Consider the following 24,718-nt stretch of genomic DNA (forward strand, 5'->3'; position numbering starts at 1 on the left):
CAAATAAACTTATCCATATGTTGCAAGTTTTCGAGGTCTTATTACTTTCGTTTTACCTCACCTTTTTTAGTGCTTTTTGATATCGTAGCGTAAAATGTTGCTCAATCTCAACAGCTTCAATCAGCTGTTTATTAGGTTTCGCAATCTAATCCGTTCGCTCCGTGAACTTTTAATTCCGTGACTTTTAATAGTCAAGAGACACACTTTTTATGGCAACCAAGGAACTTTTTAAGTCAAAGTAAATAAACTGGATCCCCAATGTCAAATAGTCAAATAAGGTAAGGCATGGTCGTCGGAGGTTCTCAATAAAGATGCGTAGAAATTATTTACATATGCTAAATGAATTTTTACGTGCGTAAAAGCGTGTATAGACATTGCTCCATTCCCACTGCAGCGTTCATCTTCTACGCGCCGTCCTGCGTTTTCTTACCTATCTCCCAGTAGTACCCATGTGACACTACGAACGTAAAATCGTGGAAGCCATTTTGTTTTATCATGGGAAAGTGCCAGTAATGTGAATCCAGAGGAATTTTCATAAAATAAGTCTGTGTTTTTCCAGAATGAATGAGAGTGGAGGTCAGAAGCGCTTACAAAACATCTATTTTGCTTTCCGTATGCCCCTTCCCCCCCCCCCCCCCCCACTCAGTCCCAGAAGGTCCAAAAAAGCCCGGTCTGAATAGGGTTAAAACTTTCTCGTGGTAGATGTATACCATTCTTGTAATAACGTTTCGAAATTCGCTCTTTCGTTTTTATATATAAGAAACTCAATAATAAAATCAAGGAATAAACAGTTCCTAAGTGTTTTATTAATTAAAGTGCCTTCTTTATGTGTGGCGTACAATCATATATGCATTTTTTAATCCGTGTTAAAGTCTTTGTGCAGCTTAACCTCCGTTATGTAAATTTACAGGATTTGGATTTTTTTCGCGCATTTCTTGATAATGGCGTCATGAAGTCACCGAAACGCCGGCGCATTATATCGTTTGTTTTTATTTGTTTATGTATCTTAAAATCGTTGTTAATACGAACAAAAATATTCTTCATTGGTATGTACTCAAACAATGGATAGTACTTTAGGCGCGCGCTGATTGGCTATTCAAACTTAATTTAATTTAACTTCGGATATCCTTTGCTATTCAACTCCGAGCAACTTGCGCGCGAAAACTGTACTGGTTGACAGGAATAAATTAGTCAAAAATATCCCTTTGGGCTATATATTGTCTCACTATTTGAGTATATACTAAAACAACTATTCACCTAAGTGTCGTGTCCACTTCGGTGAATAGTTGATATAAATAAAAGGTTTTAAGATGACCACCATCATTATAGCTTTAAACTGTAAACTTAAGAGGAAATCCGCCAGGACTTCGAGTAGTTATTGGACAAAATTATGTACCAAAACTATTTACACCTAAGGGACGGACCATTATTTTCTTGGGAGGGGGGATGAAAAATTTTCGTCTGCAAACTTTTTTTTTTAGTTTATGCACCTCTGCAAACATTTTTTTCGAAATTCTTACTACTTTTTATTATACATATCGTTTTTGCAAACAAGTTATTTTGTCTTTCCAGGCCCTGGAAACAATTTTTTCAATATTTTTCATCCCCCCCCCCCCTCCAAAAAAAATTGCAAGCTTTTGTGTTACTGCTTCAAATATCTTATCGAAAGAAATCTTTTCTAACAACACCAAACATCGAAAACAAATTTCGAAGTTCCACTGAATTCCCATGAATCGCTTTAAAGATGTGACCTTTTGCCCATAGCTTGTGAACTTTGAATATCATTTTCTCAGACTCTGATAAGAAATTCAGTTGTACCAAAATTATTTCCACCTTATTGCAAACGTTTTTGTTACTGCTTCAAATATCTTACCAAAACAAATGTTTTCTAACAACACCAAACATCGAAAACAAATTTCGAAGTTCCACTGAATTCCACTGAATCGCTTAAAGACGAATTTACAAAATGGCTTCACGTGAGATTTTGCTTTAAATATAGCTTGTGAACTTTGAAATTCATTTTCTCAGACTCTGATAAGAAATTGTTGTTGGTGTTATCACGGATAATTACTTACATCTTTACCTTTTATTAAGGGTAGGAAATAACGCAATATGATTTAAATTATTCTGGTACTCGATTTTTGTCCAACTTTAATAAATATTACTCGACTTCCTAGTGGATTCCGTCTTAATCACATTTTAATGCATATATTGACTTCAGTCTTTGAACATACACACGTACACATTCTAACGAGAACTGTATGTACTCCTAAGTGTCACGTGTATAAATGAAATTTGATTGATTGATTTGATTGATTGACATAAAACGTACTGGAAATTTTTGTATTTACTATTTGACTATCACCAACTACAAAACCAGTACCATAACGGAATTTGTTATTCTTAAGTTAAATGAAATAAAGTAACAAGGGTGATATATTTTTAAGCTCTATAATGTACAAGAACGCTATTAAAATAAGTTGTTCTACCGATCGCGCATCTTGAAAAGAATATAGGACATAGAACCTATTGCCCTTTTTTTCAGTTCAAACGTTTTTCAAACGTTTCACCTCGTTGGTGATTTTTTTTCCTTATTTATTTTGCGGTCTAGTGTGATAATATTGTACAACGCAAAAGTGACCTATTTATTTTATTGCGGTTTTCAGTGAAATGCGAACTCTGAAACTCAATCCTCAACCAACGGCTTACGCTTTTTGTTGCCGTCAATCATCTAAGCGGACCTCTCGGGAAACAGGAGCTCACTTCAACTGGGTCAAAAGGTCACATCTGTCAGTTGTGATTGGTAGATTTCGATCCATTTTGTTTGTTTCCGTTTTTCATGGTTCGTTGGCTGTCACCATAATTATGATTGACGGCAGCGAAAAACACAATCGTTAGTTGGATTTTGAATATCAGAGTTCGCATTTCACTGAAACTGCAATAAGCATCGCTAATTTTATCACTGCGATAATTTTTTGTAAAATCTATATCTGATCGATTTTCCAAGAACCTGGCGCCCAAAACAGCCCTGCAACACCGGCAGGTGCCTTCTACACAGGAAACCCTGGACCGGTGTCATTATAAATATTTACAGCCTTCACAGGTGCATTCAAAGTTCGCACAAAGTTGCTGAAAGGGGCCAGAACCTAGCTAGGTCCAGCTGTCAAAAGTGACACCCTCCCCTCCCCCCAGCTTTTGACGGCTACCCGCCAGCTGGACACCAGCAGATAGCCCAGTGCCTGTGCAAGGTCCCTATACCATGGTTGACATTAAGCCCCCTTAAGTTTCTATAAGTTAAGGTTACTGGCTAGGCTAGAACTCGGGCTTCGCCCGAGTTCAAGCGAAAACCTTGCAGCCAGGTTTCTGCGAATTCTCTGAGATATATGAAAAGGTAGTTACAGTACATCCACAAAAAGTACTTTTATGCACTAGAATAAGTCCACTTTGAAAAAAACAGTCCACTTTATTATACCTGCCCTATATTTAACAATTAAACTGTAAAATCGTGCAAAAAGTTACCTGATACTAAGTCCAAGAGGCCGTAGGCCAAGTTAGGTGAAATCAAACAATATTCCGCGCGATTGCGCAGCAATATTTATCCATTCAAAAAATATAGCAGCGAATCGTATTTTAATATCTAGCTCATTTAAACTGTGTTTGTCTAGCGCTTTAATTTGCAAGATGTCCGACAAGTCTTTTTAAGCGCTCTCCCAAACCTGGCAAACACTCTAAGTTTCTCGCAGACTGAATTTCTATAGCCTGCAGTGCAGGCGTTTTCCGTGGGCGCGCGTACTACTAGTTTGCGATCGAGTAGATTCGCCGCCATGTTGGATGAGGGCAGAGAGAGGTTTGGAAGCAAGGAAAAGCGAGAGGGGGAGGGGGTCGAGGCGCGTAAGGTTTTCCTTACCTTCCCCCCTCCCCCCTCACTTTCTTTTTCTGCCTCACTCTTCTTCTACCCAGGACACGTTTTTCCTATCCCCAATCCTCTCCCGAGTAAGAATCCAAGAAGGCGCCCGATCAAAATGCATTCAAATATGCTCACTAAATACGCCTGCTTTGCAGGCTAGAATTTCTATCGTATGTCACATAAAAAGCTGGGACCTTGCAGGCATCTTGGTAAATTGTTTAGATTGGTATTGTTATTTTCTACGATACACAATAACACAAACAATTAAGAATACAAACAATATCTTTTATACACTTCCTATTTAGCTGTCGACTCTCTTTCAAGCCTTTATAGGAACACTTGTGCTCTAAGCGTATGAGTAGGAGCTGGGACTTGAAATGAAAGATCAACGTCAGGATTGTCATTTGCTATGTCCGCTACTTTCTTGTTGACTTCTGTCAGCATGTCTAGCAAATGGTGATGACGGTGGTACTTTTGGATGACATCCACCAATACCTGGTAACATTAAAACATTGTTAAATAATACTGCACGTATTTCTTCTTTCCCCGCAAAACCGCTCAATTCATTGGATGTTTCATGGTTACATGACTTCTAATGTTGAGTGAAAATGCTTCACGTAAAATGTTAATCAACGAGCAACATTGTGAACATTGTGACGTCAGAAGCTAATGCACTGTTATCCGCCTGTTATGTCAATAGGCCATTTTCGACTTACCCTTTGCCGCTGTTTTAAAACGAGTCTACGTGCGAAACCATTCAAATGAAAATGAGTTTGATTTGCATGAAAATGGACCCGTAGGTGAAACTCACTTTCATATGAATGGTTTTGCACGTAGACTCGTTTTGAAACAGAGGCAAAGGGTAACTCGGAAGTGGCCTATTGTTCACATCCGTTTCACGCGTACGTGAACATAGTGCTTAAAGCTGTCCTTGTCCAAGCTATAAGAAAGCTTAAGCAATGATGATGAACTTCAATGTGCCTTGAAGTCACATCTCTCTGTCACTTGTGGTAAACGGGAGTGAAATATTCGAAAATGTTGCTTTCGTTTTACACATAGGAAAGGTACATTAGCATTGATCTAGAATCTCATTCATTCATTCATTCATTCATTCAATTGTTTCATTTCAATTGTTAAATTTTGGAGAGACAATTTCAGAAGAGTTTTATTTATTTCGGGCAGAACTTCGGACATCCAATCAAAGAATATTTTTAGTAGGCTAAAGAAAGGTTTTCTTAGTGAGGTGAAGTGATCAGAGTCTTAACGTTGCCAAAACAATGGTTCAAAAGGTTGAAATTCACGTTCTTCGCAGCTCATAGACATCTTCAGCTTCATTTTTCGCGTCAGTTGTTTCCTCAATTCCCTCCAACTCAACTGACAATTTTTTTCCGATTTGTTCAATATTCCATTATATTTCACATGAACTGTTTTCATTAATGACAATTTTGCGTGATATCAATAGTGTACAGACAACAGAATGAAGTGGAAATTGTTGTGATTCAAGACACTACGGAGGAAACCGAACACTTTCTGCGTCGCAGTGTTTTAAAGCGATTATCGGGAAGCACTGACTTTTTTCTCCGTAATAGTCATTTACCTGGTGTCGGGTACCCCAGACCATACAAATGGGTCACGGTGTTTTCTTGTTAAAACACGACGCACTTTTAAGATTCAATGCACCTCGACCATTACTTACTTACTTGAATAAACCAGGAGCCCACTATTTTACTTCGCCATGCTCTGTACCCTGGTACTGTTTCAAATGCCAACAGAAAGTCAGCTTCTCGGGGAGAAACACCGTTTGGAAGGTTAGAGTCAGGAGAAAGCGTTACTGCAATAATGTCGCCTCCAGTGTTGTCTGCTGGTGCAAGCCGACTTATTCTTGGATCACTTGCTCGGCCTCTACATGCTTGGACGAAAAACAGCTTGGGTTTGTTTTCAAGTGTTGGACAATTTGTTGCCATTAACTCGGACATTAAGTCTTCCACTCTGGCCTTTCTACCGTCCACGCCATAAATTACGTCCTTTTTGTCACCATGCGACATGATGATAAACACAAACGCCGTATAATTGCTGTGATCTTTCGCAGCGATTTCTTGGGCTGTTTTGAGAATATTCAAGCCACTGAGATTTCTTTTAATCTCCACTTTAAAGTGGAGTTTATTACTGAAAAGATTGGCTATCTTCTTTTCGTCGATCTCTCCCCCGCAACGTTCATCCTCGCCTAAAAAGGTGACATTGTTTATAATAAGGCAAATTCCGCGTGGACGTTCCCCCATTTCGTATCGATCCAGTTCAGTCGCATCTGCAAGAGTCATGAAGAAACCGATAACAAATGTCTGGCTAAGAATCACTTTATGAAATGTTTAATGCAATATACAGCATGATGATTGTTAATAAAAAAAAAAAATCGCAGTTTTTAAGAGAGCAACTAAAGCAAGGGAGAGTGAAATACCGTATTTATTCGATTAAGCGCCCAACCTCGAATAAGCGCCCACCTCGAATAAGCACCCACTCCCCACCCCCTAAAAGAATGAAGTGCACGAGAGGAGTGAAATTGACTAAGTACTACCAAGAGACTACCCCGAAGACCGAGCTTTCTTAGTAATTTTCAGAAGCTTTCAATGAACAGTTAAAATTCAGCTTTTGTACATCTTCACGGTTTGTTATTATTTACTGTTTTCTTGCAAAGTAAGCGTACTACTTGCTAAAATTGGAGAAAATTTAATAAAAAAAAGCCCACCTCGAATAAACGCCCTCTCTTAAGGTCCAAAAATTTAATAAGCGCCTAGGGCGCTTAATCGAATAAATACGGTAAGCGATGCTAAAGGGATGCATGTCGGCCAGCATTATTTGATAAGAACAAGGTGAAGGGAAGGAACTGACTCTAAATGTGGGCTTTTTTTAGAATAGCATTGCTGTGAAACTTGTGCAGTGCAACCAAGTATGGGCAGAGGCACTCTAAAAGTTGCTAAGGATAAATAATAATGGCGACTACTGCCGGAATGTTATGCGACTTCTACAAATTTCTGTTGTTCTTTGGCCAAACCTTTATAAAGGAATACAGTCTATCAGTGCTTTATAGGGAAGAAAAAACAAAAATGTTCTCCGCATCTAAAAAATGCTCAAATTTAACTCTACACTTAGTTGCACAAAATTCTTTTCACACCTTTGGCTGCTTCATACATATTTCACCTGGGTATTCTTGGTTGCTGGTTTTATAATTCTTTCATGATAGAATTTCTAAGATTCAATTTAAAAGCAAGCCTTTGGTTTGAAATGAGTGAGTCTCACGTAAACGTCATATGGCTTATGTTGCAGGCATTTTGTCTCCGCGTCACACATAATTGATTGAAATTGATGGGACATTCCGTGGTGGAATTTTTTTTGCAAGGATGTCCCCTGATCGAGTGTGCGGTTTTGCGACAAAATCCATACTTGAGCCAATCATAGGCGACGACGACCAAAAGGTTAAAAAATAAGAGATGATGATAATGATGATGAGGAGGATGATGATGTATTACATCGATTGCCATAGGCATCGATATGGATTTTATCAATTATGCTGAGAAAAGTCCTGTTTTCAATACTATAAATAGCGCAAAGTATAACTATCAGAAAAAATCTAAAGCATATTTATAGACGAGCCAACGCAATTTGGTATGCTGATATCACGTGTGAGTTTTAAACGTTATTTTATCGCTTTCTGCTGTAAGTTTGAGTTCCTCAAAAATTGTTCACAAGGTTTTCTATACACATCGGCCATGCACTTTGATTGCTGCTAGTACGTTTTTTCTCTGGTGTTTAGAATCAAACACTTGCACTCGTTTTCATAATGGTAATATTTAAATTAGCTCACTTTCAAGTTTGTTCTCTCTTTAAACTTCTGTCGAGACCCTAGTTTATTGTTACTTCATACTCACCCTCGTGTTTGTTCCCTTGCTGGTGTATTTTGCGTTGAAGCTCTTGTATTTTCTGTTGAGAAACTGAGAAAAATGTTGCTCGTTCAGTAACATTTCCAAAACTGAATTTATTAAGGCACCGTCCACACTAATCCGGATAATTCGCATCTTTTATTCTCGGGATGGCCAACCGTCCACACAAAAGCGGATTTTTCGGTCACCGAAAACGAAGCTTTTTCTGCATATGGTCTCCAAAGTGAAGAAATTTGAAAACGACGGCTAGGTGGTGTAGTGTGTGTACGGCGAAAACGGTGCTTTTCCAAAACGTTGACGTCAGTAATCATGTGATTTCGGATAATAGCTACACGCCCGTTTTCTTTTGTGTTCAGTGAACTCAGTTTCAACTTTTTATTTAGAATTGATCGCTGTCTTGAGTTATTCAGCTGCGGACAGCTTTGAAACTTATAGACAAGCTGAACGACTGATACTAGAAACTATAGTTTTTTTGATCGAATAAAACCTTTAACTCCCTAATTTGAATTTAGTACGTGCTCGAGTAACGTACGCATGCCGCTCTATCATTCAACTATTTTCCCATGAGTTAGTTTTTAATTTAAAGATTTTAATGATTCTTAGTTTTTATTTCCATTTTTACAGCTCAGCTATTTTATTTGTTAGTATTTCCTTTTATCACTGATGTAATTTTGTTTAAGTAAATTTCACTTTTTAATAATATTTTTACTGTAAAGCGCCATGAGCCATGGATATGGCGCTATATAAATCTTTTATTATTATTATTATTATTATATTTTTCAACTATGGTCGACGCCGCGTTTCGCTTCAAGTTTATCCGGATTAGTGTGAACGGGGCCTTAGTCTCTATCAAGCTTATTTTTAAAAGTGCCACTGTCAGAGAAAGTGTTCCAGGTGATGAAAGTCGGGTCAACCGATTTTGATGAAACTTGCTGCAGAAGTTGGCCTTTCATGAGATATTCCAAAAGCCTTTTGGGTTTGGCTTTCTGACTTTTACTTTAAAAGCTCTAGGGGTGGTCCCAAATGGAGGCTCCACTGATCATCATAAATCTTGTATTTTAAGGGGTAAGTTTGAACTTGTATAAAACGAAAACCATTTAAATTATTGACTAACTATTTGTATGCTGTTTTTCTCCTATTAAGGCTCTTTCGTATGATATGTGTTGTTTTGGCATAGAGGGTTCTGGCAGTGTGGGGTCTGGCACTAATATTGACTAAATTTTGATGAAAAAACACTACTCAAAATTGCCAAATTTTAGATGTTCATAATTTTTAACTGAGGCCTTATGCGTCCAATGGCGCGATAAGGATCGATGATAATTTTTAACTGGGAGTTAGTGTATAAAAAAGATACCTATATTAGGAGTTACCCCAATGATAGTAGAATTAAAATCAACTGAGAAAAATTTGGGCCATACAAGTTTTTAGTGCTTCAAAGACCCATTTTGAAGTACACTCTCACCTAATTTGCATAATGTCAACACCAATAGTTTAACACTCAAACTCAATATATTTACATTTAAACACTTCAGTTTGCCTGCTGGGAGCTGGGAGACAACAGTATGAAGCAAGATAAAGGTGCGTGTGTACCTGTTCGTGATTACATAGTGTAACAAAAGTATACTCCTTCACTGTCTTATTCAGTTATTTAACAATTATTCCATTCGCCCTTGCTGGATGCGAGGTGGTAAATTATGGCGCGTTTTTACTGTCAAAATTCAACATCACAAATCAAATGTCATCATTCCAAAATGACCACCATAACTCCAACTCAATCAACAAACCTTTTCTAAATCGAACGGCATTTTCTCGTAACAGATGGGTTAATTCGATCAAATACTTCTCAAAATTGACCAGTTTTCTTCCAAATCGAGCAAATTACATCGTTCACACTAAATCGGTTAGGTTGATTCGATCAGAAACTTTTCAGATTGATTAGATACCTTCCAAATCGATCACCATACCCAAGATGCTTTGCTGGTATTGTGCATCCGCTGGCAGAACACTACCGCGGGCTCTTCAGTTCACACGTGGAGCGATCGTCGAAGGACAAAACAGAGGTAAAATGTGAGTGTAATTATACTTTAATATATGTACCTAGAATATGATTTATTCATGAAAGTGACGCATTTTTCTTTAGAGGTTTGTGTAATATCTCCAACGCATCGAATGCTCTTAAACTCGGATAAAACGGACATAAACAATCGCAAATCACTTTTGAACTAGATCTCTTTGCCACAATAAGCTGAAATTAAGATTACCGCGTATATACCACCTCGTATCCAGCAAGGACAAATGGAATAATTGTTTTATCAATTCTTCTGTAAGTATTAATCGACTGGTCATTTAATTATGACGTATATGGAGTGATATTATGAGAAGGCGGGAAAAATTGTGGCGCAGTGTTCACTTCTTGAGTTGAATGAAACACGCGAGGAAAGCGAGCGAGAAAATTCTTCCGAATATTAATTTTTCCCGAGACAATCTCCTCTTAAAAAAGTCTATTCATCCTGAAAAATCGTGACAATTAAGGTTTGCGGAAAATCCAAAGCAAAAGCCCTTCTGGAAATTATACGCCTTGTGAAAGTCGAACAAAGCAAGGGTTTACATATTGCACTTGTTTACGGCTCCACGGCTGTCATCAAGACTACTTTATTATGCTGAAACGAAATTGCACTCAGAGTCGACGAAATTTTTTGAAGTGTAAAAGGACAAGATCAAGATTAAACGGTAACAAACTTAACTGAAGTGCTTAGTCTAATTTTACGTCGAACACTGAAAAAAATTGTGACAGTTTTCTGGTCTTCCAGTAAATTATTTGCTGCTTTTCTTCTTCGTTCAGACGCTCTTGTTATACATTTACAAGATTTTTAATAAAAATTTTCGCGTCAATCCTTTTATTTTGCGTAGTTTAGTCGACCATGACATTTTTGTGGTATTTGTGTAGTTTTTGGGAAGGCACTGCCGATTTTTGTATATAAAGCTCGCCAAATTTGCTGTTATCAGCCATTTTTCTGATGGAACTTTCGCTTCCCAAAGAAAATTTTAAGCTCAGTCACTTACCGCATTCGTTTCCCATGTTAGGTCAAACATAAAAATATTGGATGTTATAACGCACCGATTAATTTTCGCGCGCGCTCATTAGACAAAACGCATCACATAGTACAAAATCGGACGACGGGTATCAGCGAATATACCCCGTCCGATTTGATATCCGTCGCCCGATTTTGTAGGCAAGCACAAAACAAACGGATGATGTCTCTTTATTCAATTTTAACTTTTAATGAAATCACAGAGTTGAAAAATCACGTAAACAATCAACTTACCACAGTTACGACGGATTTATTACGTAGGTTTTTTCCTATAAATTTACTGGCGATAAAGCGCGTTGTAGAAATTAATCGGAGGGTTATAAAATAAATAAACCCCTTTCTGGCTTGCTGATATATTGGAGGATAATGCCCTTGGCTGAAAGATTGTCCTTAAAATTCACAGTTGCCCTCGAAGGTTCGCTTCTCGGCCAACTGTTCATTTTTCGACAATCTTTCAGCCTCGGGCATTATCCTCCAATATCAGGTGGTGTGCGTGCTACGACCGCAATGCACGCTGGTAGTTGTTTTGGTTTCGCATCATTTGCTCATGGCGGCCATCGTGTGAGGATCTCTTGTGAACGCCAAAATTGCTTATTTCAATTCTGTTCAAAATAACGCCGCTTTTGTGATTCTTTCGATGTATATCTTAGTTTGACATGTTGTCGATCTTTGGAATCAAAGATTTCCTCAGACTTCAGTGCGTGGAGTTAAAAATATCGGTTTTGTGTGTCTAGACGGGACTTGCATCAAAGCCGGAGGTAAGAATCATGCTTGTAAACATAGTTGGATAAGCAACCTTTATTTAAACACGATGTAGGATGTGCTAAGCCTAAATATAACCATGTAATGTTCACAAGGCGGTTGCCCTTTAGCTTTATTAACCACTACGAACAAGTATATCGTACCTTGATTTGATGTTATTTATGTTACGTGTCCTGATTTATTTTGTATTACTTTTCACGGCATACTTTTCACTAACCATTAAAGCTAATAATCTTCCTAATTGTTTTGCTTCTCTTTCTTATTTCTTATTCTTTATTTCGAAAAGTGCTTAAGGGATTATAGCTTTCAAAAGTTATTTATTTTTTGCTTTCATAATGACTGATGTACAGTGTTTAGCAGCAGTAAATCGAAGAAAATTCTGGTTTTACGACACTTCAAATGATCAACAAAGATAATTCCTGCAACAAACTAACTACGATTTCAAAATACAGTTATTAAGTAAAATTAATTTAAAAAATTGTGTTCTTGTAAATTAGTTTGATATCATTGTTTGGGTTTGATTTGATGCTAAAAAATCTCACTTAGGCAAATTAAAAATTGTCTGCTGGGCTGAAGTAAATCAGTGCTAGAGTCTAAACAGAAAATATATCAGCTGAGTTTCTGTTAGCACTTTTAATCTGGCTACATACCTTACAATGTAGGCTTGATTACTAGCTGCCATTAGAAAAAATAAGATCCTCTGGACCTTGTTCGAAGGCTGACTGGGGGTGTTTTGTGTCATTGAGTCTATAGTTATCTCACAAGTGACTCTCTCAACTATACTAGGGCAACCTAATACAATGCTAGGGGAAACCAGTGATGTATTATAGCTTCCAGGGCTGCTAAGGTCTAATGTTGTAGGCCAATTTGGACCAAGTGCATTCTTTTAATTCATGTAATTTTGAGCCAACCACAGTTATTTGCAAAAACAGCTCGTACTTTAACTTTTGTGAATATCTCACTGGAAGCCCTCCCCCTGCTACTGTTGTGTGTATACAGACCATGATTGTTTATGGTACTTCCATTTATTACTGCAACTTCAATTATAACAGAACTGGTTTATAATCAAGTTTTTTCTTTAATTTTATTCAGGGATATTACACTGCAACAGCAACTGAATATAAAATGCACAGGTCTGGAGGATAACTTTGGAGACAGAATTTTTTTCTCCAGGGGAAGCTTCATAATCAAGAATAAACCAACCAGATAAAGTGACAACCTCAGATGCTGAAGGTTGCTAAAATTTGCATAAATAAAACATTGTGAAAGAAACACTGTGTCATTTCATAATAATAATAATTATAATATTTCCATTAGTGTCTTGATAATTTAAGAGTGGTATGGAAGCGTAGTGCACCGGACTCTGGATTGAGCAGTCCTGATTCAAACCATGGTCCCAGTCATTGTGCTGTGTTTTTGGGCATGACACTAATACTCTTATAGTGCCTCCTTCCACGCAGGTGCAAAATGGGTACTGGCAAGTTTACTGCTGGGGGTAACCCTGTGATAGACTAACTAACATCCCATTCAGGAGGGGAGGGGGAGAATACTCCTAGTCTCTTCAAGCTCCTGAAACTGGTATAAGCTCCAGCCTGCTGGGCAACTTGGCTGGAAAATTACAGACTTGATAATTTGACATCAAATGAGTAAAAGGCAGACTTATTTTTTTCCTGTTACCAAGCTCAACAAATTAAATGAAATACTCTTGGCCAAAAAGCTTGATGCCTGTGTCAGACAGAGACAAAACTAACCAGGGTTTTTCTCTTCTGTAATAAGCAGGATAACCACTTGCAAAATAATGAACAGAACCAATTTGAACCAAATAAAGTTTTAAACAATTTATTGAACTTCTCACTTCCACAACATTATTTTGCTGTACATAAAGTCTCCACAAATGTTGTAGTGGAATCACTTTTTAGTTACAACAGATGCAATAAAACATTTCAAAGTGACCTTCTGAAGCTCAAACAATGCAACCTATTATCTTGCTAGAGCCTGGAACAGGCAATACTTGGTCCACTTGGGTAAAAGCAATTTATGCAACAAAATAGCAATTTATTATCTTCTCAGTCCCTTAAATAATGGAACAGACTGAAAAATTAATTTGGGTGTTCAAAAGGAACTATAATTCAACCGTGACATAAGAATCAGTACAGTACAAACAAATAATTCGCTTGCTTCTTCAGTAAACTAGCGCCCTTTTGACGTTCATCTTGATCATCTACAGCAACTTTTTCTCTTAAATTGGATTCTCCTAAGTCCCAAAGAACACATAATTAAATCATTTTGAAGCAAACAACATAACTTCCAAAAACATTGGAAATTTGTATAATGAAAGTGCTGAACTCGGTACCAACTCGACGCAGGAAACTTCAATAGTACAGACGATTAACACTCAAAAAGGGACATTTTCGTTCAGTCGAAACGGTGTAAATCGACTGGTGCATACTGGTGCATTATGTTTCCCATATTGGATATTGTCTAAGCTTTTGTTGTATTATAATTTTACTCCAAGCACCACTAGCTGAAAGCCGTGTTCAACAAAAACGTCCGACCTACTAGACGAAGAGAAAAGTCGGCCATTTTACCTTGTTCGAGAAAATGACCAAATTTACCATGATACGCTTTAAATGTTAGACTTTCCACGCAAAAAACTAACTTACCTATTCCCGACCTATCCAAATCTAATATTTAAGCAGAGAAAAGGCCAGCGAATGTTGTGCAAACAATGATCAAACTCACCCGAAAAACCGCTCGCATCACAACAATCTTCCGCCATGTTGGAAATTGATCAAAATAATGCATTGCGGTCATAGTGCGCACACCACCTGCTCCAATATACCAACCGCCTGATTACCGGGAAAAAGTAAACCATTCACAAAGCTAGCAATGCAATATCCGAGGTTGCGAATTTGAGAGGGCCCGCACATCAGAAACGAGAATAAATAAAATTTTGTCTGCATTTTAACCCCCATTTTGAATTCTTTATACGCGGTCTGCTAGTAGGTGGACTGGAGCCCAATAAATTATACGCGGTCAACCAGAACAAGGTCTGGAATCGAGAAATTTTTGGAAACCGCTCAGAACTCTTCGTGTATGACAACGAATGAAACTTTAACTTCCTCTAACTTCCTCGAACATGGGTTGGCTAGAGTGAGTAGGGGACTGCCTATCAGGGAAAAGTTAAGTGGGGAACACTACTGTAGCCGTGAAGGCCTGGCAGAACCTAGTGGATCCTAGTAAATAACCTAGCTTGCCACGAGTCCGTGTAGCTCAGTGGTAGAGCATCTGATCGGTAATCAACATCAACTAATATATTCTTTATGTATCTTGCTCCGTCTTAATTAAACTAAGTTCGCCATGTTGTGGCAATGCTTCAACAAAGGTCGAACTAGTACCCGGGTTACCTCACTTTCATGTTAGGAGCAATGATTTAATCCCTCACCGAAAGCTGGGAACTAATGCGTCGCAAGCTACATAAAAACATTTATTTTTCCTGCCTGAAATAAATATCCTTTTTCCATAAGTTCACTTTAGCGTTTTGCAATACAATTTTAACTAATCCATACCTTGGTGTATGTATGAGCTTATGACTGCTGCTGCTTTCATTGTTTTTACTATTGTTTCTTTAAGTGCACCCTTCTGTTTGTTCCTTTGCTCGCTTATTGTTTCTACAAGCTCTTTATTTTGCTTTTCAAGCTCTTGTACATCCCGTTGAGACCCTGAAGAAATAAAAAGATTTCGCTTTCTTACGCAATTTTTTTGTTATAATTAAAGATAAATGTAATGAATGAAGATCTTACTTACAGTGTGAACCAGAAAACCGTAAACACTTTACCCTATTTTGCAAAAGTAAATGTCTGCAGAAAAACGTCGAATGATAGCCAAATTGCAGGAAATATAAACAAATGGACAGAGATGGAGCCAGCAGGTTATTTTTTGACAATAATTTGCCAACTATTTCCGCCACTTTCCTTTTTAAAAGCATAATGAAAGTGTTCACGGTTTTTGTGTTCTCACTGTAATTAAAAAAAGGATTTAGTCAATTTTCAGGTAAAAAATTAACATTTATAACTTCAAGCTTATAAATTGATAAATGTACCTTCAAGCTCGTCAGTGATGCTATTAAGTTTGTTTGCTTGATCTGCGTTTCTTTCTTCGAGGTCCATATTTCTCTTTTCAAGCTCTTTTATTCTCTGTTGAAACTCTGAGAAGAAAATTACCAAACGATGATTATTAATCAAGTTGTTACTGTGTTTGTGTTAACCATGTAACATGCCCCTTTATTCGTCCAATCTTACGTGGTCAGCTACAACGCACATTCAAGCATTTCCACGAAATTGCAAAAATCAATCGGACTTCTCTTCAGAGTTTGGACTTAATATTTGGTAGAAATACTATTTGAGCAGTGTACTTTCAAAATCTGAAGAGAAAAGATAAGGTGTAAGTTTGATCGCAGTACCACTTTAAATAAAATAACTAAGGTAACTAATCAAATCGATTAAGATCATGTTTATTAAGTAAAATACATAAGCTCCTCAGTATTTTTGCAACAATAAATTTTCCGTTGTCATAATGTTGCTCATAAAATAATTTTAAAAAAGGCTAAAAAGAGATAAAAGTTATTAAAGTTCTTAAAAACAAAACGTTTTCGACTCGAAGGTCATCATCAGTTTTTTTTTTTTTAACACTGATGATGACCTTCGAGTCGAAAACGTTTTGTTTTTAAGAACTTTAATAACTTTTATCTCTTTTTAGCCTTTTTTAAAAAAAAATAAAAAATTTCCCATTGGAAATATAAAAAACATTTTCAGCTGGTGCACCTGTAAGCTTGTCAGTGCTGCTGTCAAAGTTGCTTCCCTGCTTCTGCACTTTCTTTTTAAGTCCATTGTTACTCTGTTCAGGCTTTTTTGTTTTCGGTTTAGCCACTATAAGAGAAAAAATATGCTTTCGCTGTTTTATCCAATTCAACTATTGACATTTAAAGGTAATTTAGTCAAGTGCCGGTTTGTGTTTTAATTTTGAATATTACGCAGAAATTTACACATTAAAAGCGAAAACGTTTTTCTTTCACGAAGATCGTCTTACTTGAAATACATATATACTATAGAAGTTCTTTATAAATATACTGAGCAGCCAGTTTAAACTGGCTAAAAACTAAACTACCACTAGATTAAAAAGGTCATCATTAAACTGGGCGATATCAGATCTAAGCTCTGGTTATTACTTCAGGTACAAATTTTAGTTGTACACAAATAAAGATTTTTTGGTCCTTCGCTCGACGCAATTTAATGTATTTTCTATGATTTAAAAACAGAACGGTCTGAGCTTATTACACAATAAGACTCAATGGAAACCTTTTTTGAGTGCAGACTCGTCAGTACAACTAGTCAACCTCGCTTTCGCGTAGACGTTATATTGTGGGCGTAACCTCTAGTTCGTCCTATCAGTCTGTGAGAGTCAAAACCTTCAGATACTGACTTCATTCTTCAATCAAGTAATCAACCCACCTCCACCCCTATCTTTCTCCGTAATTCAGGCATAATCTAGCAATTACTTCAAGTTTAAACTCACATGAGCCATTTGCTATAGATCTTAATACATAAGCACTACTCTTTTATTCTGTCAGCGATTAATAAAAAAAAAGCATATAAATAAAACCGGCTATATAAATGGCCATAAGTTTCTCCCATAACGGATTGACTGTTTACCCGTCTAAAATAAAAGCGCGTAAGCAAACGTGCTCGGCTTTAAGTATAACGCATGATGTTTTTTCCCCATTAAAATTAGCAAATCGGAGAAGAAGACACAAAATATAATATAGAGACATTCGTGATAAAGTGCCATCACTGTACCTCCATTTTTCCTTCTATCCTCTGCAAAAAAGAAAAGATAATCCGCATTAACATAACGTAGATACGAAAATACGGGACTGTTGAAAATATCATTTCGTAGACGTCCATACTGATGCCAATGCAAGTGTCAAACATTTCAAACAGTGATTAAGTAAATGACGTTTGGATGATGCTTTACCCAAGTCAGTGAAAAAAGATTTTATTTCCAATATTGAATATACAAAAAAAACTGGACGGATTATGCACAATTTTGTTCTGGAGGTTTGTGCGGACTAACAAGAATAAACAACATTTTTTCGAATTGAAATTACTCTCTAGGACTAACCACCCCTCGGACTAACAGTTGCAATAGTGCTACACTATGATAGTTGACTTTTCTGCTTTTTCAAAACGAAGCAAGTAAGTATTCATAGTCTGTTCTAAGTGTGGTAAAGGTCTTCAAAAAAGATTGATAATTTGGATTTTTATTTCATCACTTTATACCTGTAATCTCTTCTTATGAGTTTTTGCTAAGCGAAAAAACAAATTTTTCACTCACAAATTTAGTTAAGAGGACTTCTCTAGGAAAGTGATTCAAACTTGGAAATGAAAAATTAAAACACCCTTGCTGCTAGTGTCTGGTCAAGTAAATGGAGGGAGCGAAAGCGAGACCAACACAACAAATCGCCCTCAAGAAATTGCCAAGACTTGCCAGTTAGGCTTTTGTATTAATTTAGATTTCGCCAAATTCGCGAGTCAAAAACCGTATGAATCACATTTGAGCAAAAGACCAGTTGATAGAGAAATAGTTTCAAGCTAATTTTATCTTTATTACACCAATTTAGGCCAAATAGTGCGGCCCTCAAAATGGCCAATCTTACAACTTTTTGTAATTTGCCTAGTATGGCTGAAAGCCCATGGCGAAAATATAACTTACCCCAAAATTATTTTATGATATTTAGAAACTACAACAACCGTTTTAATTCTGCTGCTAATAATTATTTGGTTTCAAGAAATTGAGTGCTTTGTGAAAAATTGCGAAATTGGTTGTGCTTGACGTTGTGTTTGATTTTACTACTTGTCAAAATGGCCGACAGGCACCATGATAAAACGAAATTTTTTCCTTGTTCATAAATCGCGAAATGGTATTAGAATGATTTTTATAAACTAGAAAAAACGACTCTACTTTGTGCCGGAATTTCGTTTGATTTGGTTCATATTTACTAGAGAACTAGACTCATATACTTTTATATTTGGAGAGTGAAATTTTAGCTCAAAACATAAACCTGAGGCTTCCGTGACCAAGTGCGGTTACCATGGCAACAATTGATGTGTCAATCAAAATATGCTCGTTTTTGTTCATCCCCCAAGGTAACCTACCTCCACACAAAAAAATATGTTTTTTTTTAATTTTTATTTCCAAGTTTGAATCACTTTCCCAGAGAAGTCCTCTTAAAAACAATCCTCTACCGGGAAGCTCCAACAAAGGCTAATCATAGCTCAACTAAAGGTTTACTACGCTACTGTATGCCTTGTCAGATCAGAAAGACAAAATTTGTTTAAACTTCATGCTAGCGCCTGTAATTCTATGAAGGTCGGTATTTCTGCTTGTTTAACTGGGCAATGTAAGATCTAAGGTTCTGTTTTTATTACTTCACTTACACATGAAATACAATTTGGACAATATAAATTGAAATAAAGACTGACATCAATTATGACCACAACAACCTTTAAATTTGCACGATGTGACACGAGGCAAAAATAATAACATAATTACATAATGTTAGGGAATTTTGCTAGATAATACAAAGATACATCACGAAAATAACGACTGGGGTGCCAGACCCAGTAAATTTTTCGAAGCTGCTTATGATCATTTCAAGCTCAAGAGCTGTTCGGGCTTGAGGGGCACCAGTGTCAAACGCAAATACAGGAAGAATCTGTTGAACTGACTCAGTTGGAGAGGGCAGCAGGTCGGTCTGTTACTGTGTCCTCATAGCGATAGTGGTGCCTGGATCACCTATTCCCTGGCGCTAAGTTAGCGCATAGGGACTAGCGGTGCTAGCTAGCGGTGCCTGGATACAGTGACAAAAAGTTGGCAATTAACTTGTAACTAAGAATGACATCATCGTTGTATAAATTCGCGCGCTTATGTTAAAGCCCGGAAGCTCCGACAACAAAAAAATCATGTTTCCAGTTAATATGATTCTTAAAACCTGTTTTCTTCTTCTAGCCAAATATCTGGAAAGGCATTATAATACGCGTCAAAGAACGAAGAAAACTTAGTTTTCTCCATAAAAATCAGTAATTTTTTTTCTGCTTCAAGTTGTCGTTTTTTATCATACGCAAGGTGATCTCGGTTAAATACCATGAAATCTTCCTCGATTACTTTTCGACTGGAAAAATAAAACGCTTTATTGTGCATACAGAGGACTACAATTCATTGCATGGCTTACCTTTTTTCTTATAAGTTTATATGACACTGCAAAAATTCGGAATTTCGTTTCAAAAATTCGGAAAATCTAGAAAATTTGGGCATTTATTTTTCCTATGTTCAGAAGTAAAATTTTTTAACGTGCGTTGTTGTACAATACAAGTTATTTTTAACGGCACTGTAGACTTATGTTTCAAACGGGGTCGACCGCGCGAGACTTGGAGAAGGACTGTCGAAAGGGAGCTGGAAAAGAAAGGTTTAAGAACATGGGCAGCAGCAGCATCGGCTGCGGAGGACAGAACAGCCTGGAGGCAGAGAGCTTACAACCCAATTCTCCACTTGGAGAACGGATAAATGATGATGAGACTTATGTTTCTTCTCCGCTATTTTTTTCGTTTCACAAGGAACTGGTTGCGTGCATAAAGTATAATGCGAGTAAATATTTAAAGTTCGTAAGTTGCTGACCTGGTCATTATAGAGATTAAATGAGACTTCGCTCGTTGATGATACTTGTCATCCAATTTGTTTCGAACATTCTTTAATTTTTTTCCTCCAATTCTTTCGAGCATTATTTCCACATTTCCACAACACACTTTTTCGGCATACGTTAATTAATAGACGAAAATACCTTCTAGCGGCTTTGCGGCTGCATTCTGCACATTACACCTGCAGCCTTACGACTGTGCCTTACACAAGATAAAAGCGGAGCTCTCCGATTATTCACTTCGGCCCTCATGTAAAGTTGAATTGACTGACCGCTACCCGAAAGAAAACAGTGGAGGCGAATGAAGAAGGAATAAAAGGAAAGGCAACCAATATCAAGTTTATGAACATCGCCAAAAATCCAACAGAGCAGCCTGAAGATGTCGAAGAAACCTTAATTAAAGTCCTTCTTGGAATGTGATTTAGGCTTTTTAGATGCAAGAAATGCAGAAATCCAACGAGTTTACCGCAAAAAACTAATAGATTTTAATTTCAGATTTTTATATAGACAACTAGCGACTAATAGCTATCTTCCAAAAAAAAAATAGGAATCAGAAACAAAAAAAAGAAGATCTGATGCAGCACGTATTCTGGCAATGCAAAAAAATAATAATAGTTTCGGTCGAATCTTTCAATATGGCTGCAGTCATCTCAAACTCTTTCTCCTGACCATCTATGTAAGGAAACAGCTTTACGCCTTATTCCTAAGAGCTTTAATTTCAAACTCCAGATAAATTTTTGTTGCTTAATGGCTAAACATTATGTCGATCGAAAGAACACTGTCCAACCCAAAACAACTCTTTGTTTCATCTGAAACATTATAACACCACTCAAGGCTGGTTTTCATATGATCGCCCTGATCTTAATTATTCTCTGTCGCTTCTGTCGCTTCAAAAACTTTGCTTGCGATCGGCCGGGGCGATCATATGAGAACATTACAGAGACGTTTGCGACGATCGGGGCGATCGCAATCTCTTCGATCGCCCGTGTTCTATCCGGGCGATCGGTCGCAGAGGTCGCAGACTGCGGTGATCGCGAACGATTATATGAGAACTACTTTCGCAGAGAGAGACGATCGAAGCAATCCAAACTGTCCCATGGTGCATCAGTATTACTCAGAACTACACTTCCGTTTGGCCTCCCTTTTGCTTCTTCGCCGTAAAACGGCAATAACGAGAAGATAGGAGGCCACGAGGTTTGCTCTTGCATCGAATGCTGCGATAAATGATATCGGAGTTTTGAAAAAACAAACGTGCGTCGAAGGAAAAAAAATCGAATATTCATATGCGGACCGAAGAAAAGATAATAAATTATTATCTTGTTTGATTAACCCTATTTTGCATATAACAGACGATCGGGGCGATCATATGTAACCCCCCGATCGCTTCCAATCAATTCGATCGCCTACGATCGTCTCAGTATTTGCAAACGATCGATGCGATAGAAACGATCGGGGCGATCATATGAGAACCAGCCTTTAGAAAACAAGACATCAAGTAAAACAAAAATATAAAAGCCGTTTCTATTTTAAGGTAAGATTCAGTAATGTTAGTAGAGCATCAGTGTAATTAGTACAACTATTGTAATATAATTATAAGTTGTTGTTTTTTAATTCGTTTTTTTCCTTGTCTTTGTTGCATTGTAAGTAGTTTCTTTTTTCTGTTTGTAAGCATAAAAAAGTGTTGCATTACCGCTGCTCGTTTGGAATCTGCGTGAAGAAGAGTGTGCAACAATTGTCGTCTTGGGGTGCACACCAGTTAACTCATCCACGTATCGTCCTTCTTTACAAGGTTTCGGAAATGCTACTATGCTACAAAGTTTCTATACTTCTCTTAATGCCACGACAGGGCAAAGCAAGACTAAGGTTAAAGTTTCAAACCGTGCCACTATATGATTTTTTAATATTGGTAGAAACAACCTAGGCAACCATTTAAAAAAAAATACTAGCCTGCACTTCAGCACCACTGTATTACAAAGGTCGGTATTTTCGCTTATTTAACTGGGAGATGTAAGGACAACGGTCTGGTTTTTACTCGTGAATGCATAATGAACGAGTATAGTGGGGGAAGTTGAGCCATCCGTCCATCCTTCCATCCATCGTTGTTAACATTATGCAAATTAGGTATGCTCACAGGCGCTTAGCTTTCTAAATTTCGTTTCCCTCGGCTGTGAATAAAAATACAGCTCTGCAAAGGTATCATTTCAAAGAAATAAGTGTAGAAAATACTTCACCCCTGTAAATGAGAAACAATCCTTTTCCAAACGATGAAATATTGCCTTTTCGCATATAATAATCGCGAACATTCGGAAATGATGACCAGTGACTTTATGTATGTGTTATTAAAAGACTGGAAGGTTTGAGCACGGCACGATTTATTAAAGGATAATCAGTAAAAGAGTATCGAAACTTTATACAAGACAGATATGTATATAATATCCGTGGGAAAAAAATAAGGAGGAAAAAAGAATTTTAGCCACAGGGTATGGAGTCGATCCCGGGTCACCCGCTTTAGAACGCAGAGCTGTACCACTGCGCCATCGGTTTGCTTAGCAATTAAAAGTTATGAAAAAGTAATTCTTATACCTAAGCGTCCTGTTATCTGTTCACCCTCTTTAAATAAAGTTGATTATTATTATTAATCCCTATAATGAATGTTTTCCATCGATACTATACTGTTCAAAGGAACGATTCAAATATATCTAACGCATTCACGAGTAGGTCATAGACCTCTTTGATTATTACCTCGTGTACACATAAAACAGAAAACATTTGTTGGTTTAAAAATAAAGAAAGGCAGAAACTGTTAGTTCTTAGACATTTATACTACTACCAAGTGTCAAACATTAAACATTTCAAACAGTGATTAAATAAATGATGTCCAAATGATTGTACATTCAAGATTAATTTTAAATAAATTGTATATACAAATTTAACTAAACGGGGTATTGGCCGTTTGCTTTGGACGTATGTGAGGCGAACAATGAACCTTGAACTGTAAGTTTAGAACAATGGCACAAGATTTTCTTTAGTCGAGATAAATGCCAAGGCAGCCATCAGAGGGAAGTTTGAAACGTAGGCTTAAAGGAAGTAATTTAAGTCATTTTTCTGATTACTTCCGTTGTGTAATGTAGGAAAACAACAAAGGAGTAAACGAAATGGGAAAATAACCAAGAATGGTTTCGACTGACGCGAAGAAAAAACCTTGCCAGTTTTTTCAAGAAGAGTTGTCCGTGACTGAGCTCCTTTAAGACTAACAGTTGCAACGCTGCTTCATTATAACAGTTGATATTTCTGTTTAGCTTAGGGCATAATATTGCAGAATTTGTATTAGAACATCAGTAGAATTTTTGTACTATCAATTATTACCATCACATTACCTAGCCATCGCCTTGTCGCCGCTGAAAGAGAAAAAAAAAGGTTATATAATCAATATAAATATTGTTGGAAAAACATCAGTCTGCTCTAACCGAAATGCTTATTAACCGAGGCCATACATTTCAATAAATAACCAATGAACGAAGCAAAACTGGGTCATTTAATAGTCGTTACTTGTGCCGAGATCTGTGGCCCAAAGTGTGCAAAAGGTCTTCTTTGAAAGATCGTTAATTTTCAGCCTGATTCTCACACAGTCCGACGTCGCTCGCTCTCACCCACTGACAGTATGGTATCAGATAGCCGACAAAATTGGAACTTACATTTCTTGGCGTCAAAACGTCTTAATTTCGTCGAAAATTGCTCTTCGTGTCGTCGGGCACGATGACACTTAAAGTTCATTCATTTATTCATTCCTTCATTCATTCATTCATTCCGTATTCATTCATTCATTCATTCACTCACTGACTCACTCATTCGTTCGTTCGTTCGTTCGTTCGTTCGTTCGTTCGTTCGTTCGTTCGTTCGTTCGTTCGTTCGTTCGTTCGTTCGTTCATTCATTCATTCATTCGAGTTCCACTTTTTCGTGTCGTAATGTAGCTTAGTCGTCGCCTGTTTCGGTATTTGTAATTTAGCTTTGTCATCGTTTTCTTCGTTTCGACGTTATTTAGTTTAGTCGTCGTGTTTCTCGTTACTCGTAATTTTGCTTTGTCGTCGTCTCGCCATCTTGCTTTGATCACGTGTAAAATTGGGGGAAGAATAAAGTTACCGCAGACCTTCTTATACTGTCATCGAAGAAATGAAGAACACGACGACTTAGTAAAATTACTGTTACCTACGTAACTTAATTACTAGACCTTCCTTAGTTAACATACACTGGCAATGCATCACTTACTTA

The 24,718-nt window shown here is 37.3% G+C and overlaps 1 protein-coding gene across 1 annotated transcript; it reads right to left on the reverse strand.

Moving 5' to 3' along the window:
• Positions 1–3,443: 3,443 nt before the first annotated feature.
• Positions 3,444–24,011, reverse strand: LOC144659438 (caspase-3-like). Its single transcript, XM_078519880.1, has 8 exons — positions 23,826–24,011; positions 17,552–17,572; positions 16,520–16,624; positions 15,799–15,903; positions 15,266–15,418; positions 7,831–7,893; positions 5,608–6,212; positions 3,444–4,402 (listed from the first exon to the last, which is right to left on the reverse strand). Exons 4-8 carry the CDS (start codon positions 15,863–15,865, stop codon positions 4,235–4,237), a joined length of 1,056 nt encoding a protein of 351 aa, XP_078376006.1. The 5' UTR covers positions 15,866–15,903; positions 16,520–16,624; positions 17,552–17,572; positions 23,826–24,011; the 3' UTR covers positions 3,444–4,234.
• Between the last annotated feature and the right edge of the window lie 707 nt (positions 24,012–24,718).

Source organism: Oculina patagonica, chromosome 7 (assembly GCF_052425735.1).
Source record: "Oculina patagonica isolate OP01 chromosome 7, crgOcupat, whole genome shotgun sequence".
Lineage (NCBI taxonomy): Eukaryota > Metazoa > Cnidaria > Anthozoa > Scleractinia > Oculinidae > Oculina > Oculina patagonica.

Excerpts from the sequence above, each read along its gene's own strand:
- LOC144659438 (XM_078519880.1), bottom strand. The coding sequence starts at position 15,865 with ATGGACCTCGAAGAAAGAAACGCAGATCAAGCAAACAAACTTAATAGC. Across the intron at positions 7,894-15,265 it reads AAGCTCATACATACACCAAG|TTTCTCAACAGAAAATACAA; the intron begins GTATGGATTAGT and ends CATTTTTCTCAG. Across the intron at positions 4,403-5,607 it reads TGGGCTCCTGGTTTATTCAA|GTATTGGTGGATGTCATCCA; the intron begins GTAAGTAAGTAA and ends TAATGTTACCAG.